At 39.0% G+C, this 15,762-nt stretch overlaps 4 protein-coding genes across 4 annotated transcripts; 1 reads left to right on the top strand and 3 right to left on the bottom strand.

Moving 5' to 3' along the window:
• Positions 1 to 485: 485 nt before the first annotated feature.
• Positions 486 to 1,481, bottom strand: LOC140761332 (steroid 5-alpha-reductase DET2). Its single transcript, XM_073098610.1, has one exon. The coding sequence runs from the start codon at positions 1,361 to 1,363 to the stop codon at positions 575 to 577; it is 789 nt and encodes a 262-aa protein (XP_072954711.1). The 5' UTR covers positions 1,364 to 1,481; the 3' UTR covers positions 486 to 574.
• Positions 1,482 to 2,665: 1,184 nt separating this feature from the next.
• Positions 2,666 to 4,641, bottom strand: LOC140761093 (uncharacterized). The gene is made up of 4 exons (XM_073098281.1): positions 4,370 to 4,641; positions 4,186 to 4,278; positions 3,102 to 3,239; positions 2,666 to 3,019 (listed from the first exon to the last, which is right to left on the bottom strand). Exons 1-4 carry the CDS (start codon positions 4,586 to 4,588, stop codon positions 2,978 to 2,980), a joined length of 492 nt encoding a protein of 163 aa, XP_072954382.1. The 5' UTR covers positions 4,589 to 4,641; the 3' UTR covers positions 2,666 to 2,977.
• A 2,184-nt stretch (positions 4,642 to 6,825) lies between these two features.
• On the top strand, positions 6,826 to 12,189 carry LOC140761457 (putative ataxin-3 homolog). The gene is made up of 2 exons (XM_073098785.1): positions 6,826 to 7,333; positions 11,233 to 12,189. The coding sequence occupies exons 1-2, from the start codon at positions 7,091 to 7,093 to the stop codon at positions 11,929 to 11,931; spliced, it is 942 nt and encodes a 313-aa protein (XP_072954886.1). The 5' UTR covers positions 6,826 to 7,090; the 3' UTR covers positions 11,932 to 12,189.
• A 1,493-nt stretch (positions 12,190 to 13,682) lies between these two features.
• On the bottom strand, positions 13,683 to 15,726 carry LOC140761446 (fructokinase-like 1, chloroplastic). Its single transcript, XM_073098771.1, has 2 exons — positions 14,931 to 15,726; positions 13,683 to 14,847 (listed from the first exon to the last, which is right to left on the bottom strand). Exons 1-2 carry the CDS (start codon positions 15,705 to 15,707, stop codon positions 14,155 to 14,157), a joined length of 1,470 nt encoding a protein of 489 aa, XP_072954872.1. The 5' UTR covers positions 15,708 to 15,726; the 3' UTR covers positions 13,683 to 14,154.
• Between the last annotated feature and the right edge of the window lie 36 nt (positions 15,727 to 15,762).

The raw sequence follows: 15,762 nt of genomic DNA, 5'->3' as shown, positions 1-15,762 counted from the left end.
ACAACCCAATTACCCTTTTCCACGGCACCTCCATTACCATCCTTTACATCGTAGCAGCCTTTAGTGAAACCCAAATCTATTCCCTCTTTCTTTTTTTCTTTTCCCATTCTTCTCTCTGTCATCGATTAACAGTACATAAATAAGAGTAAGATTGTAAATTTATATCTTCCTTTAATGACGCAAGATTTTCTTACGAATTTAAAAAAGTTCAAGATATATATATGTCTGTTAGGAAAAATGAGTTAGACAACACAAAGTAGGTTCTACCCCGGAACGAATGTTCATGCCATGCATAAAAAAAATAAAGTTTAATAATTTATCACGTTAATTATTTTTTATTTAAATGTTTATAAAATGCTGGTAAGCGTAACATTGTTTGTTCTTTCTTTTTCTTTTTTTTCCTTCTAAGAATCTAAGTTCCATCTCTGTCCACCAAATAAAAATGGTATAATATAAATGGAACTGCTAAAAGACACGAATTAAATAAATCAAATTATTTCTCCAAAATACCAACTTATTTTCCCAAACAAAACATTGCATTACACCAGGTTACCAGCACAAGAATAAGAAGCGGTCAGTACACGAAGGGCACGAAGGCCTTCTTCTTTGCCGGGTACTCGGCCCCAAACTTCTCTATATACCAACTCCGGTGCGCCCTAGCCCTCGGCCCAAGATTCGCGCACGTGTACATGAAGAACCCCAGCGCCGCCGGCGACCACGCGACCAGCGCCCACCCGAGCCACTCCGCCCCCTCCCCCATGTAATTGGGGCAACTCACCACCTCGAACCACCCGCCCCTCGGGATCTTGTACCCGCCCTTGGCCTCCTCCTTCAACCGCATCAGCGTCCGATCCGATTGGATATTAACCCGCATCCCCCAGAAGAAGAGGAAGGCCCCGACGGCGACGCGGGCGTAGGTCCACGGTGGGATCGGATCCGGGTAGGAGGAATAGTGGGAGACGGAGCGAGACTGGAGGTAGGCGTTGAGGAGGTTGAAGGCGAAGGCGAAGGCGGCGATGAGGAGGGGGAAGGGCTTGGGGTTATAGCCCTTGCGCTTGGAGTTGAGGAAGAGGATGAGGGGGAAGAGGAGGGTGCGGTTGAGGTAGTGGAGGAGGAAGAGGAGGAAGGCGGCGAGGGCGAGGGGGTGGCGGCGGTGACGGCCGAGGGGGAAGAGGAAGGCAGAGAGCCAGAGGGTGGGGGACTCCATGAGGAGCCAGGCGAGAGGGGAGGGAATGGTGGGGCCCCAGCCGGGGCGGAAATGCTTGCCATAGGGGGCGGAGAGGAATTGGAGGAAGAGGATAGTGATGGGGGTTATGAGGTACAGGGAGATGAGGGCGGCGGAGAAGAGGGTCGAGTCCTCCATCCTTTTTGTCTTCCTCTTTCTGGGTTTTGGCCGTTTGGGAGAGAGAGAGAGAGAGAGGAGAGCACACTGTTCTCAGATGATCAGATCGAGACGAAGGAAGAGGATAAACAAAGAGATGAGAATTCTTTTCGCGATAATGACACTTAGGTTCTTAATCTATCAGAATCCTTTTTTTTTTGGACATGTTAAATTATTAAAAAAAAAGAAAAACTATAAAGTCCACACTACTTTGAGGTAGGAATATTTTAATAAACTTAAAAATATCCTATCAGTTAAAATATCATATAATTGCTTATATAACTTATATATAAAAAATATATATGAAACATATAATAAAGTTTCGCAAAAATGATTTCTGAGACATTTTCAATAGTTTAAAATTTTTATATGTTAAATAAAATTTAAAGAAGTTACATAAAATAATATGATAGTTTAGAAATCTAATTATAATTATTTCTTTTCTCCTCCTGTTTGGATAACTATATATAAGAAAATTACAATAAGCATATTAATACATCACACCTGGACATTTGGGTCGCGTTGTACTTGTCGTATAAAGATCCAAAGAAAATTGTAAGCATGCCCCAGTGAGTTTGGCCAATAAACTTTTGTTGATGGTTGGAAGTTAACGAGCTAAGCCGCTGTTAACTTCTAGAAGAAGAATAGATTTATTTTAAAATAAGTCTCATTATTTTAGTATAGTAATTAAATAATATCTTAGCTTATTCTAGTTTAATTTCCTACTATTCTCTTTCATCTTATTCCATATTATTTTTAAAAAATAATTTAATAAAATTTATAATTATTATATTACTCATAGATTAGATAATATTTAATTACACATCGTCTTTAATACTTTAATATCAAGTTTATGTCATATCAAATATAATTATTACTTTTTATATTATTATTAAACTAAATATTATAATAATTTATATTAATATTTATCCTCTTCTGGTATTAAAAATTAGATTACATGCGACTATCATGAACTAAAAGCACTACTCTCCATTGTTTCGTTCTGTAGATTTATTATAAAAACACCCTCAAAACTATAGGCCCCCAATTTAGAGAAGAAAAAAAAAAGGAATAACAGAAGTCTAATACAACCTATATGTGCCAAATCCTGTGGGGTCAACGGATCCAAATCAAATAGAAGAGCAGCCACTGTTGGAGAGAGAGACTAATATTGATACTGTTTGCAGACATAGCATTACTTAAACATAGATAAGGGTCCCCAGACCCTATATGATTGCGACTCTCTTACGTCAACAGATCCAAAACAAACAGAAGAGCAGTCACTGATGGATAGAGATACTAAATATTGATAAGTTGTCTGTTTGTAAGCATAGCATTGCTCCATTTTACAGAAATAAAGTGAGACTAACATAGATAAAGGGTCCCCAGAAACATCAAGAACCATGCAAGGATCACAAACTAAACACTTCCAAGTGCATTTAAGTGAGCAAAAGGTCTGCATTTTTCAAGTACAAACTCATTAAATTAGCAATCGCACACTTTCTTCTCTCTTGATTGCAGTAAACAGCTAAATGTGAATCTGCTCCTTGTAGACAAGAGATTATTGTAGTGACACAAGCCATAGTAGGAACAAACTCAGATATCGCTCCTATTAGGTTTGTTTGAAGCTGGAATAACCTGGAGATCATGCAAGCATGCATGATTAATTATAATAAGTAGCAGAACATGTTAATCGAAACAAACTTATTCTTTTTCCTACCATATCAGCAGATGGGATCCAATCATTTGTAGCTGGATTGCCCCTGCAGTTCACTTGGCTTGTAGGTGAATAGGATACTGTTGTCAGGTCAAAGGAACTGGAATTGGGCTTCTCCACTTTGATGAAGCCTGTTCCAGTCTGCAGCACCAATGCAGAAAATACACCATTTGTACAAGAAAAATAAAATTCATCATTGACCTAGAAATAAATCATATAAGGGTAATGAAGGGCTTATATCAGGCAGTAAATCATGCTGGAACATTACATTGATTTCATTAAGCATTACCCAACTTTGCTTCTATACAATTGCTTGGCACAATTGCTTGGCACATCTGCTTGATCATAAACTATGAGAAGCTGGAAGTCAGTGTTAGTGCCGGTGATGTGCACAAAACCATTAGCTATAATGCATATCAAACCCATCACTTAATTAACTTAAGAAAGAAACTCTGTAAATGCAGTTACAATAAGGAGAAAGGCTCTTTGCTCGGTTGAATCAAGGCACAAACACAAGTTATGTGGACCAAAGGCAAACCGTGAGAAAAGACCAACTGTCAATCAGCAGCAACAAGTTGGTATCCCAGGATTCCAATGGCAGATACACTCTGCAGCTATATCTAACGCCAATGCTTCTATAAATTCAGATGCCTTTGAGAAAGAAAAGAGTGGCCAAGGAAAAGCTAGCATTTACTCCGAACTGGCTTTCTCTCATATTCATGAAATTTAATCTATGACATCAACCTATCTTAACCTAGTTGCTGAAAACAATAGAAGAGAGACTCTTTCAAGAATTTTGACATAAAGATTCGCAACAGACCAAGAAATGTGAACCTGTTACTATATTACCTGATCAAATTGATTGTCTCCCAGCTAATGGTTCTGTATAAAGAAGTGAATTATTTGACCGATGCTAAAATTAACAAGTAGGATATAAATATGCATACGCATGTGAACTAAGAGGCATTTTATCATATAACTGGAAGCTAAAATAACACTATCTAAACACACAATTTTATTCAAGAATCTCCATGTCAAAATATAATCAAATAACAAAAAAAAGGAGAGGAAAATAAATTATGCATACCGTGTGGTGTTGCTTGTCAATACAATTAAGATCCTTGTAATACTCCGTCTCCACGTACTCCTCTATCACTTCGCCTCCATCGCACACCAATTTCTGCAAGCAAAACCTAATTAATCCTAAATCCGACTACACCAAGATTAGGTAGGAAAAAAATATATCTTAGGAAAAAAAAAATGGTAGAGACCTCAGGATCAGACTCGAGGTGACGAAGCTTATCGAACTCAGGGATGGATTCATCCGTGGATGGAAGAGCATCGGAGTAGACATCGGAGTATTCGCTACGAGAAGGCTTGGTATGGCGCTTGGGCGTGACTTCTTCGAAATAGCCCCTCACCTCTGCTTCAATTCTCGCCGCCTCCTCGGGAGATAGGTGGGCGTCGCTCCGATTCGGCCTCTGAGACATCTCGATTTCCCCCTCTCGGCTTCGCCCCTGGATTTTGCAAGAAGAAAATGCCGAGGTTTGGTGGTGTTGTACATTGTATACCGGGTCCTTCCTCGCGAGAAAATTACATTTCGCACCCTATATTTGCATTATCCACATTCCAGTCCTTTTGTTCTGAATTAGGACTCGTGATTTCATAAAACTATAAGGTGTGAAATGTAATTCGCTGAGGAAGGTAATAAATATTATAGTTGGTGAAAGGTTATCTAAATCCCGGCGAAGGTGACAGGATTTTGACGGGGGGAATGGATCGGACAGCCCGTCTCTGTCCCACCTGCAATAAAAGACCGCAGGAACAATCATGGATCGATGTGAGGGTGCGATCCGATTCGGTTTGGATTTTAGCAGAACCCGAGTCCGAATTCATTCAACTCTAGCGGGCTCCGGATTCGGGTCGGATACGGTCTATTCTTTTGATCCATATCCGAACTCTCTCTTTCCTCGTACTCTCTATAATAAGGGCGACAAGAGAATGTTACAGGCAGTTTAATTCTGGTGTGCTTATTAAGAAGTGGAGAAAAGAAAGTGGTTAAATTTTTTTAGTAAAGTAATTTTCTGTAAGTAATTATAATTTATTAGCGGTTAGTAAAAAAATTAAAATGTTTGGTAAAGTCATGCGGCCGTTGTGGGAAAAAAAATGATAAATTATTACAAGCAACTTGGCTAGATTCAATAGCTCAAGGATATCTTGGCTTGGAGCATGACTCAACAATATTTGATCTAAAATAATAGCTAGGTAGCTTGATACTTTGGATAAGCTAGGTGGGTTTGATTATGACTCGATTATTAAAAATGTCACATTCTCTTCGTTTAGAAAAGGAAGTAAAATGAGCCAAAATTAAAAAACTTTGGTAGTTTATGAAAGTAAAAGAAAAAAGTCACTTTTAATCTATTTTTTATATATAATTAATATAAAGCAATGAACTTTCAAATTTTGATTATTTTTTTAACCTTATATAGATCAAACACGGTAAAACTTCATGTACATTTGTGGTCATGCTCATTGAATAGTAAGTACCCTACCATCATATGAACCCTAAAGTTTATGAGGATAGTCGTTTCCCATATAATTTCTTTTATTTAAGAATTCTCTTCTTCTTACTTCGCTCACGTTGAATCTATGGGAGTGCTTTGAGAGCGGTTTGGATTTTTGACATGTGCTCTATAAATGACTTTCTTTCGAAACTCCATGATGTACTTTTTTAGTCTTTATTTCTCTTATTGTGTTTTAGGTTATAGTATCATCTTATGAATAGCTTGTTATTGATGCAGTGTCGAACCTATAGTGCATAGAGCTTTTTTAGTATTCCTTCGTAATAAAGATTTAGAGATATGTATGCCTCTAGCCAATTTGGGAATCAAAGTGTTCTTGTTATACTTTAGAATTTTGACCCTTATATTCTCTTTTCTTTTGATACTTGTGGTTTCTCGGTTGAGCAACATAATATGCTAAGTGTTTCAGATTGTAAAAGGTCTATATCAAAACTTTCTCTCTAAACTTACGCATTTGGTCGACAAAAAGTAGTTTCAAAATTGACAACTTTCTTAAAAGTCCATAAATTTATAATATTTGAACGATGATAATAGATTCGCAAGTCAAATATATTTCATTAACAAAAGGTATGAAATGAAAGTGTAATTTTCTTGAAGCCCGTTACTAGTGTTTGGATGAAGAAAGTAAATTAAGAAGTGAGTCTCTTTTATTAAAACTATCTATGTCAATTATGACTCATTCTTCTCCCTCTTTAAACACAAAAGAGTAATGCTTTCCAAATTTTATTGTCTTACCTTTTATCATTAATTATTATAATTATCTATTTTCATCGAATGCTTTCATTCTCAATGTCTTTATCAAGCAAACACAAGCAGTGACTTCTTTATAAACTTCCACCTTACAAAATTACCTCTCTTCTATTTCTTGTGAGCCAACACCTTTTACAAGACTATCCAAACCATTATAATCTAAGTGATATATAGTATATAGTAAATAAAGAACCTCTATATTCTTGCCTTTGTACTTATAAAATTAAGAACTATATTACTTTTATCATGCAAATGACATCAATTTTTTTTTTTAAATTTCCTCTAAATTTCTTTATTTATTTATTTTTTTGGTTTTTTGGGTTAAAGAAGAAGTAAATAAAATTTGAGCTTATTCTTTGGATGGAAACTCACTACGTTGACGTGGGCTGAATCGACGGTGGCATCTGCATGCCAAAACACCTCCGGCTTTCCACATGGGTGAAGGACAAGAAGAGGAAGCATTTCACTCCCTGGAGACTTCCCCTTTTATAACCACACCACCATTTCTTCGCAATTACTACCCCAGCACAGCTCGGCACCGGAAAATTTCTTCCCAATCTCATCTCCTTCCTATTCTGGAGGTTTCTAGGGCACCCCCCAAGTCCTATCGTGGCGGCGTCGATAGATCCTTCTAGGGTTTCATTTCCTCTCCGAGTGGGAATGGAAGGTCCCAGCAATGGCGGGCTTCTCTACCACGAGGTGCAGGAGGCGAAGCTTTGCGCTGTTCACTGTGTTAACACTGTGTTGCAGGGGCCCTTCTTCTCGGAATTCGATCTCGCGGCTCTCGCTTCCGATCTCGATCACAAGGAGAGGCAGGTGATGCTCGAAGCCGGCGCCGTCTCCGGGGATTTCTTGTCGGAGGATTCTCACAATGTGTCGATGGGGGGTGATTTCAGCATCCAGGTGAAAGAAATTTTGGATTTTGGATTGTTACGACGGAATGGGTGGTTTGGGGGAGTATAAATTTTTTTGCATGCCTTTAATTTCGGAGTTAATGGTTCGTTCATGGAAAATATCCTGAGATATGAAGGATTATGATAGCATTAAATTCACTGGAAACTTTATAGACTGGTAACTATTTCAAGATGTGAACTTTGTCGCATGCAAGGTTTTGCTTATGATTTATGAACGAGCTGTTTCCTTGTACCTAGGTTTATTTAATGTTCATGTAACTTTCTCTTTTCACTTTAGAACTCATTCGTAGTTTCTCATTATTAAGTCAAGGCTCTCTAATCTTTTGAAGCTTCTGCCACTTAATATTAACAAATTAATTAATAGCTCCTATATCTGATTAACTTGCAACTACCTTTTTTATGATTATGCTACTTTTTGTGCATGTGGATTTTATATTTTTTGTCATGTGTATGCACCTATATGTGGAGATGAAAGGTTGTTATCAGAAAAGGAAAGTAAGCATGTGAAGCTCTAATGATCATATTTCTTGCTCCCATTCATGTACCATTGAATAGCGTTAGTAACAGGTGAAAGGCATGTACTAGATGTGGATCAGTTAGCCCCTTTTTGTTTTTTTATCAATTCAATTCACTTTTATAGATTAGCTGTAGTTGACCATTCATTTATTTTACATGCAGGCGATATGCTAGGCATTTACTCACTATGATATCGCGTGATAAAATCCATGGCTTTGTTTAAAAAAAATGGAATTGAGTAATCTTTTACTCCTGTTAAATTCTCATAGTTCAAAGATCACAGCGATAGGATATCATCATTGGCATCATAGTCCTAGCCTTTTCTAGATAATGCTGAGTGCACTTATGGAGAACCCAAAGTTGCTAGCTCCATAGAAGATCAAAACAACCTTCAAGCACCAACTGAATTGCAATATTTAAAAACGAACCCGCAATTTTGGGCTGGTCAAGCCACAGCATAGCAAATATGTGGTATGTGACGCATGTACTTCTTGACATTACAAATGTTAAGAAGTTATTAAATGCAATATAGTATACAGGTCAGATTGAATATCTTATTAGTAATAAATTGACATATAGGAGAAGACACCAATAATGAGACATGAGGTTTAAAGTGTTTCCTTGAATCGGATGATACTCCATGATTATATGATAACCTAGCATGATGAGTACAAGTTTCTGACAAGTATAGAAGATCTCACCTACAAAGTATTGACCACCAGAAATTTAATGAATCAAACTAGATATGAGCATTACAATCACCAAAAGACTTAACTAAGACAGCTCGAGACACATGATGACACGATACGTATGTGTAGGTTTTATAATGTGCATATACAGTAACATGTACAAATACAAAGCAAATGTGGTTCATATGCGGAGTTTCGGATGTATCTGCATATGTGACCCACAATACGGCCATGATAGCAAAAGTGGGCTCATATAAGGCTCACATCTTGTTGTGCTATATATGCATGTTGGGTGGCTTACCCTGCCGCTACTGACTATGTTGCCACATAGGGTGTTTCCAAAACATTGTTGAACTGGCAGGCAGTCCTCTAGATTTGATTACCAGTTAGACTAAATAAATACCTAAAATCCATTTGGAAGGAAAATAACTAGGTGGCTGATCACATTGTAGTTCTGTACAATTCAAAGGCGACCTTCCAAAAGTTTTCATTGGTAATGGTGGACTAGATAATAGATAAAATATATGCCTACAACTTAAAGAATGAAGCTAAGAATCCACTTGGGGCACAATTTTAGAATGATATATACTAGGGAAGTCATAATAAATTTTGTTTAACAACTATATATGCTCTTCCGTTGCCTATCCTCTCTATAGGCTGTTTCAATGGGTTACTAACTTACTATGTTAGTCATTATGCATTGCTTCCGAAGCTTTGCCCCTCAATTTTGATTCTCCAACCTCAAGTTCTATGTAAACCCATCTGTATCTCCTGCTAATGTATAGTTTCTCATCCATGGTACAGATGACATGCTTATGGGAGTAGGTTAGAAAACTAGGATGGTGCTGTTTTGTGGGTGAAGTGATAAATTTCCTGAGAAGTTTTAAATTTAGACTTCAATAGGAGCACCAATTTGCATAGCGTGACATGTATTCAAATTAGCACTCAATATGTAAATTCATCTGGATCTGTAATAGTGCAATCACGACAAGTATAGAAATTATAATTGTATTATTATTAAGAAATTGTAAAGTTTTCCTTGTCTCACTGATAAAATGTTGGCTTTCCTATTATTTTCTGAAGTCATCTAGAATTGAACTCTGGATCATTTGGGGCGTTCATGTACTCTATCATCTATGTATACATACATGTCTGCGTGTGGAGAGAAAAGCTTTGAAAGATCACTATGCATCGCAGGATTGAAAGACGATATTTTTAGTAGCATGACTGCTATTTATTGCATCTATTCCTTTTCCCTCCTTTTCTTTTTGTTGGGTTCAGTGCTGAATCGTCAAAAATGTAATAGTAAACATAGCTAAGATATGTGTTTAGTGTGTATGTAAATAGTTTATATGCTAAATAAAGGAAAGGCTCTTGAGTACAAGAAATGGAACATATTGATCATGGAGTCTCAGAAGTTTATAAGTGACACATTAAATTCCAGATGGATCACTGGTCAAATTGGGATGTTATTTGAGGCAACATATATCTGAAAAGAAATTGAGGAACTTGTGATTTGGTATACTGATTCAAACTAATGGTGGAAGGAAACCAAAAGAAAAAAAGAATAGATGGAGAAGTGACTAAGATATTTTTCGTGTTTCTATTAGAACTTTTAGAAATTAGAATAGCTAGGATGACATAATCTACTATTATTAATGTATTCCAGATTATGCCATTTATAGTGTTAATGAATAAACAGCCTAGTGTATCTAGATTTGGAGAAGTTAATTTGTTGATTAGTTTTGCACTAGCATGTCAAGGCCCAAGGGTCTATGGAAGTTACCTTGGTTCAATCATGAGCTGCTTCAATCAAGCTTGAAACATGTCTTCATATAGCTATAACTAATGCAAGCTATGGCATTTCAACTTGTTGACACTTGGCACAAGAAAACGGAGGGTCTTGGTTGTCATTATAGGAAGGTTAGATTTATTCTAATAAGTTATCTTACGACATAAACAGTTTGTGACCCTACTTATTGGTGGTAGTAAGAGATTCTTCTGTATTCCTTTACTTTGGCAATATAGGTACTTGGCCAATTCTTACTGAGACTGAAAACATGTATATCTGTAGTATTTCTTAATGGCTTTGGGTAAATAAATATCTATATATGATTAGGCAACTGATCAATGTGGCTGAAGTTCGTGCCATGAAAAGTGAAAAGTTTTTTGTGCAGGGTTTCATCTACACCCTGCCTTGGTGGAGCCTAGTGAACTAAGAGTCTGCTTTTAATATGACTATTCTACTTAACAAAGGACGCGGTATAATTCAAGTGATCCTGTCCCATGCCAGAATCATATATACCAACCATGAATGATGAAACTACCATATGTAAATATTACTCTCTTCTACACTTGTTTAGGTATCTATTATTCAACATTTCATCCCTAGCTTGTTTAACATTATCTCTACGAGCAATATGCTACAAGTGACTGAGTGATATTCGGTATCCAATTTGCATCTCAACTGTATATTAGAAACTATTGCGACCAATGTTTCCACCTCAATTGTTCAACAGAGGTATATCAATTTTCTTTGGATGTGACAAATCAATTGCAACCTTTTTGGTTATATTGATAGTTTGTTAGTGCATTTTCTTGTGTGCTTTCTTTTACCGTTGCTGGTTGTTTCTTGTTCTTTCATCTGTGTGCAGCTTCTGAGTTAAATATTTCTACCATACAGGTCCTGCAGAAGGCTCTGGAGGTGTGGGATCTGCAAGTTATTCCCCTTGACTCCCCAGTTGCAGAGGCATCTAAATATGACCCTGAATTGGAGAATGCATTCATATGTCACTTGCATGACCACTGGTTCTGCATTCGAAAGGTCAATGGGGAGTGGTACAATTTCAACAGTCTTTATCCTGCGCCCGAGCATCTGTCTAAGTTTTACCTCTCTGCTTATCTTGATAGTCTCAAGGGGTGTGGCTGGAGCATCTTCACAGTCAGGGGCAATTTCCCAAAGGAGTGCCCAATGTCATCTGAGGCTTCTAATGGTTTTGGCCAATGGCTGACTCCAGAAGATGCCAAGAGGATAACAAAGTCGTGCAATCAAGTGCAAGTTCCTACACCTGGAGCTGAATCATCACTGCAATCCTATTCTTCGGAGGCCATGAATGAGATGGACATGATTGCTGCACAGCAGGAAGAGGAAGAACTGAATGCGGCAATTGCTGCTAGCTTGATAGATTCTGCCGGGTTTGGTACTAGTCCAGGTATTGTTAGACAGGAGGACAATTTAATGGATTCCATTACAGTGAACACAGGAACTGGTGTAACCAACAGTGATAGCACCTTAATGGAGCGCGGAACAGGTGACACTGAAGCTTCTGATCCTAGCAGTAGTAACCTGCAGGAGCCTGCAGATCCACATGTTCAGGGATAGCTCCTTTCTATATGACAACATGTCAGGGATGGCATGAATCCTTGAGACTGGGAAACCATGGGAGAGGGTACTAAAATGACCTTATATATCCGCCACTTCATCGTGATGGTTCTGTTGTTCTTCAAAATGTTTATACATACATTCAAATGCATTATAAACTTGTGATTTTATTGGATCAAGAAACAATGAGTGACAATTCTGCTTCTTAGTTGAAAAGTTTGATCTATACAATTTCATACAAGTTTTTTTTTGTTGGAATGCAATGAGTTCCCAGTTGACATGAATGTAGTCTGTCATGATTGATGCATGTGGTATTTGTGATAAATATGATGTGAAAAACTTGACGCACATTGAAGCTTTATTCTTCTTGTTGCATTTCTTGTTATATTTATATCGTTCTAATGGGTTTGTTGCTACATAACTGCAGACTAAAGGATAGTGAATTGGTTGAGGTTAATAGCAAGCTCTGATAAACGCTTACTGGTAGAGAGATCCATCCCCTTTTATCCATGTTGAGGCTATGGTGCAGTTCTTAATATAAAATACAAGTCCTTATCGGTCGAGATAGCGGTGCAATATCCCGTGGGAGATAAGAGCTGAATAGTGATGGATAGTGGACTGATAACCTTTGCAGATAACAGCCGAATAGTGTTGGATAGTCATGGATAGTGGAAATTTCTGAAGGATAACTACTAAAAATTATTAGTCATATTCAAAAAGATTCATACGATTTTGATGCTCTGCTTTCTCTTCTTTTCTATTCGTCTTCTCGTGATCTCTAGTTTCTTTGTTTTTCCCGTTTGTCTTTCTACTACATGCCATCAAGTAAGACCAGAAGAGATGCGGAGGAGAAAAGAAGTGCCCCTTGGAGTACTTACTGGTAGACTTCTCCCTCTCGTGTTGACAATTCTATTTGTATGGGCAAAAGCGGCAGGAATTCTAATGCATTTCTAAAATGTCCTCATCCATGGCATATGAATTTGAAACTTCATAGAAGAATAACAGTCATAAGAATTCATCAAGAGAGTCCTAATGCGTGCCATCTGAGAGATGAGATGATTGGAAAATAACAGTCATAAGAACTCCAGTCATCTCATCTCTCAGATGGCAACCATTAGGACTCTCTTGATGCGGATGTCATGCATTGACGAACAAGTTCGAGAATGTGTCAACTTGAAGGAACTCGTCCAAAGTGGATAAGTGAAAAGCATTGCCTTTTTTAATTGAAGCAGTGGCTTGAACTTGAAATTGTAATACTTTAAAATGGGTTTTATCATAAGAACTGAGTTGTAAAAGAAACTTGTCTGGCTTCACAATCTTGTTGATTTCAAGCAATATTAAGACAAAAAATTATTATGCCATAGAAATCTATCATATGACAGTACAAGAGAATGTTTCCTGTTTCATCGTCTTCATCGAGTCGACATGAAGAGGGTTAAAGTTTAATTATGGGACATAGGCCCGTTGACTTCAAGCATCAACTAGTTGCTACTCACCAAAAGACAGAATGATCAACGGTACAGAATAGAGTACCTTGGAATATACTTTCTGCATCATTAGCCAACTTTAAGCTATATAATGAAATAAAGGTAGATGTTCATGAACCACATTGGTGTCACTAGAATTAATACCTTCGCAAACAAAAGACATCAGTACTAGTAAACATTCTCTCTTGCAAGAGGTATACTATAAGTGGAAGTTTTGTCGAAGTATAGTTCACATTTAATATCATCAAGGTTATGCCCAAAAGGAATTGACCATAAAAAATTTATTAAGCGGCAGCAGAAATATACCAGACAAAATTAAGGTATCAGCATTCATCCAGATAAGAGAGGGAAATAACTGCTTACATGTGATTTGAACACAATCCGCCTAATTTGCAGTACCTCTTGCTAAGTCAAGATTATGTGTTGATGATTGAAGAGTCAAAATTTTCTATGCATCTGTTCATTTAAAAAAACAGCCAATACAACTGGCCTTATATCCTCGAACGCGTCTCTCGAATGTCCATTATCGGCATCTAAACCTGCCCACAACCTTTTGAATTGCAAGATCCTGCCCCAACAAAACATCCAGTCCTTAACAACCTCCATTCATAAGCAATTAGTTGTAGGACTTCATCAGTTCAGTAAAGCTTTATCACTTCTGCCCATGGACTTGTATAACAGATGCAACATATTGTCAGAAACTCTTGAGTTGGCTCTGCATATGGGGCAGAAGAGTTCACCACATTGAAGGCACATACACTTGCTCTTTCAAGTTCTGCGTGGCACTCTCACTCGGGAATCCCCGCACAGCGCCAATTGTCCACTGAGATATGATCCCTGCAGCAACAGCAAATCGGAGCTGCCTTTCCAACAAGTCCTGATCCTCATACATTTCTGGATGTGTCGTTAACTTTCTCATTATAGCAGCAACAATGGCATCGCCAGAACCTGTTCGGTCGCATGTGAATGGTGTTATAAGCACATCCTCTGTTCCAACCATCACTCCATCAAACTTGGGCGTGTAGTAATGGATCCTAAGTGTTCCATCTGTCACGAACAAGATCTTTATCCCATCATGCCAAATAGGTGCAATCTCTTCTCGTGTATAATGGTGATAGTCCCTGTGTTTCTTTGTCTGCTCATAGGAATCTGAGTAATACTGAGGGCGATAATTCCGTTTCCTCTCGTAATACTCTTCGTCCAGGAGGAATTCTACCTCTTGCCTGGAGATCTCTATGAGGTCCGCCTCATTCCACGCCTTCTTGACCACTTCCCACGTCTCCTCCCGGGACCTCCATAGCGGCAATGGCAAGTTCAGATCAAAAAACACTTTGCTTTCGAATTTCTTAGACAATGCAATGGCCCTAAAGAGCGTGGGCTGCATAGAAGGAGTTAAGAGAACTTCTGAATTGAAGTGGAAGATTCTAGCCTGCATTTTTTAAGAAGAAATTACCGCTTAAAATTTGATCTTTAATCTAATCAGCTGAGGTCATACCAAGATGTCACCTTTACCTCTTTCAAGACGGCAACATTGATCTCGGACTTCAATAACGAGTCCTCTGCGCATTCTTTAACGGTCTCAGCCACCAACCTCTTCCCCTGCCCGTCCTCCCGGTCCCGGAATGAGATCCTCATGACCGAAGCCGCAGTCTTGGCGCCGTTCTCGATCTTGACGGCTCGCGTCTGCACCTTCTCGGAATTCATGCGGTACACGAGGTCGCTGCCGAACTCATCATCCCCAACCTTCCCCATAAAGGCCGCGCGGCCGCCGAGGCGCGCGTGGGAGATCGCCACGTTGGACGGTGGCCCGCCGGGTGCGCGCACGAACTCCGGCGGGCTCCACTGGAGCTGCTTCCAAGTTGAGTACTGGTCAGGGTGCATCTGCCGGTCGGAGACGCGGACGGTTGGGACGAACTCTCGCTGCGCCGCACCGAAGCAGCAGACCAGCGGCGGGGATTCGTAAGGGAAGTCGATCCCGTCGTCGAACACCTCGTCGGCGTCCTCGTCTCCGCACTCTAGGGTTGGGATGGATTTGGGCTCGTTGATTCCTTCTTCTTCCCGCGGCGGCTTCTTTGTTCGACGGGTTCTCTTAGTGGGAGATGGGGATGCAGGCTTTCGACCTCGGCGAGTAGGCTTGGTAGCTCCGTCTCCACCATCAATGGAGGCTTCAGAGGCCACGCTTCGAAGGGGTTTTAGGTGGAGAAATCGATCGAGCTTGGGGTAGGAATCGAGAGTTCGCAAGGAGGGAAAGAGGAAGGGAAAGGGGCTGCAAGGGTGGAAGCAAGCCATGACTCGGATAACTTTCTACTGTGAGGTACACTTATGAAGACACCACTCCACGCTA

This window comes from Typha angustifolia, chromosome 6, assembly GCF_048772165.1.
Source record: "Typha angustifolia cultivar Huaian chromosome 6, ASM4877216v1, whole genome shotgun sequence".
In the NCBI taxonomy this organism is placed as follows: Eukaryota; Viridiplantae; Streptophyta; class Magnoliopsida; order Poales; family Typhaceae; genus Typha; species Typha angustifolia.
The sequence above is the reverse complement of the archived record's forward strand: the minus strand, read 5'-3'. Positions and strand labels throughout refer to the sequence as shown.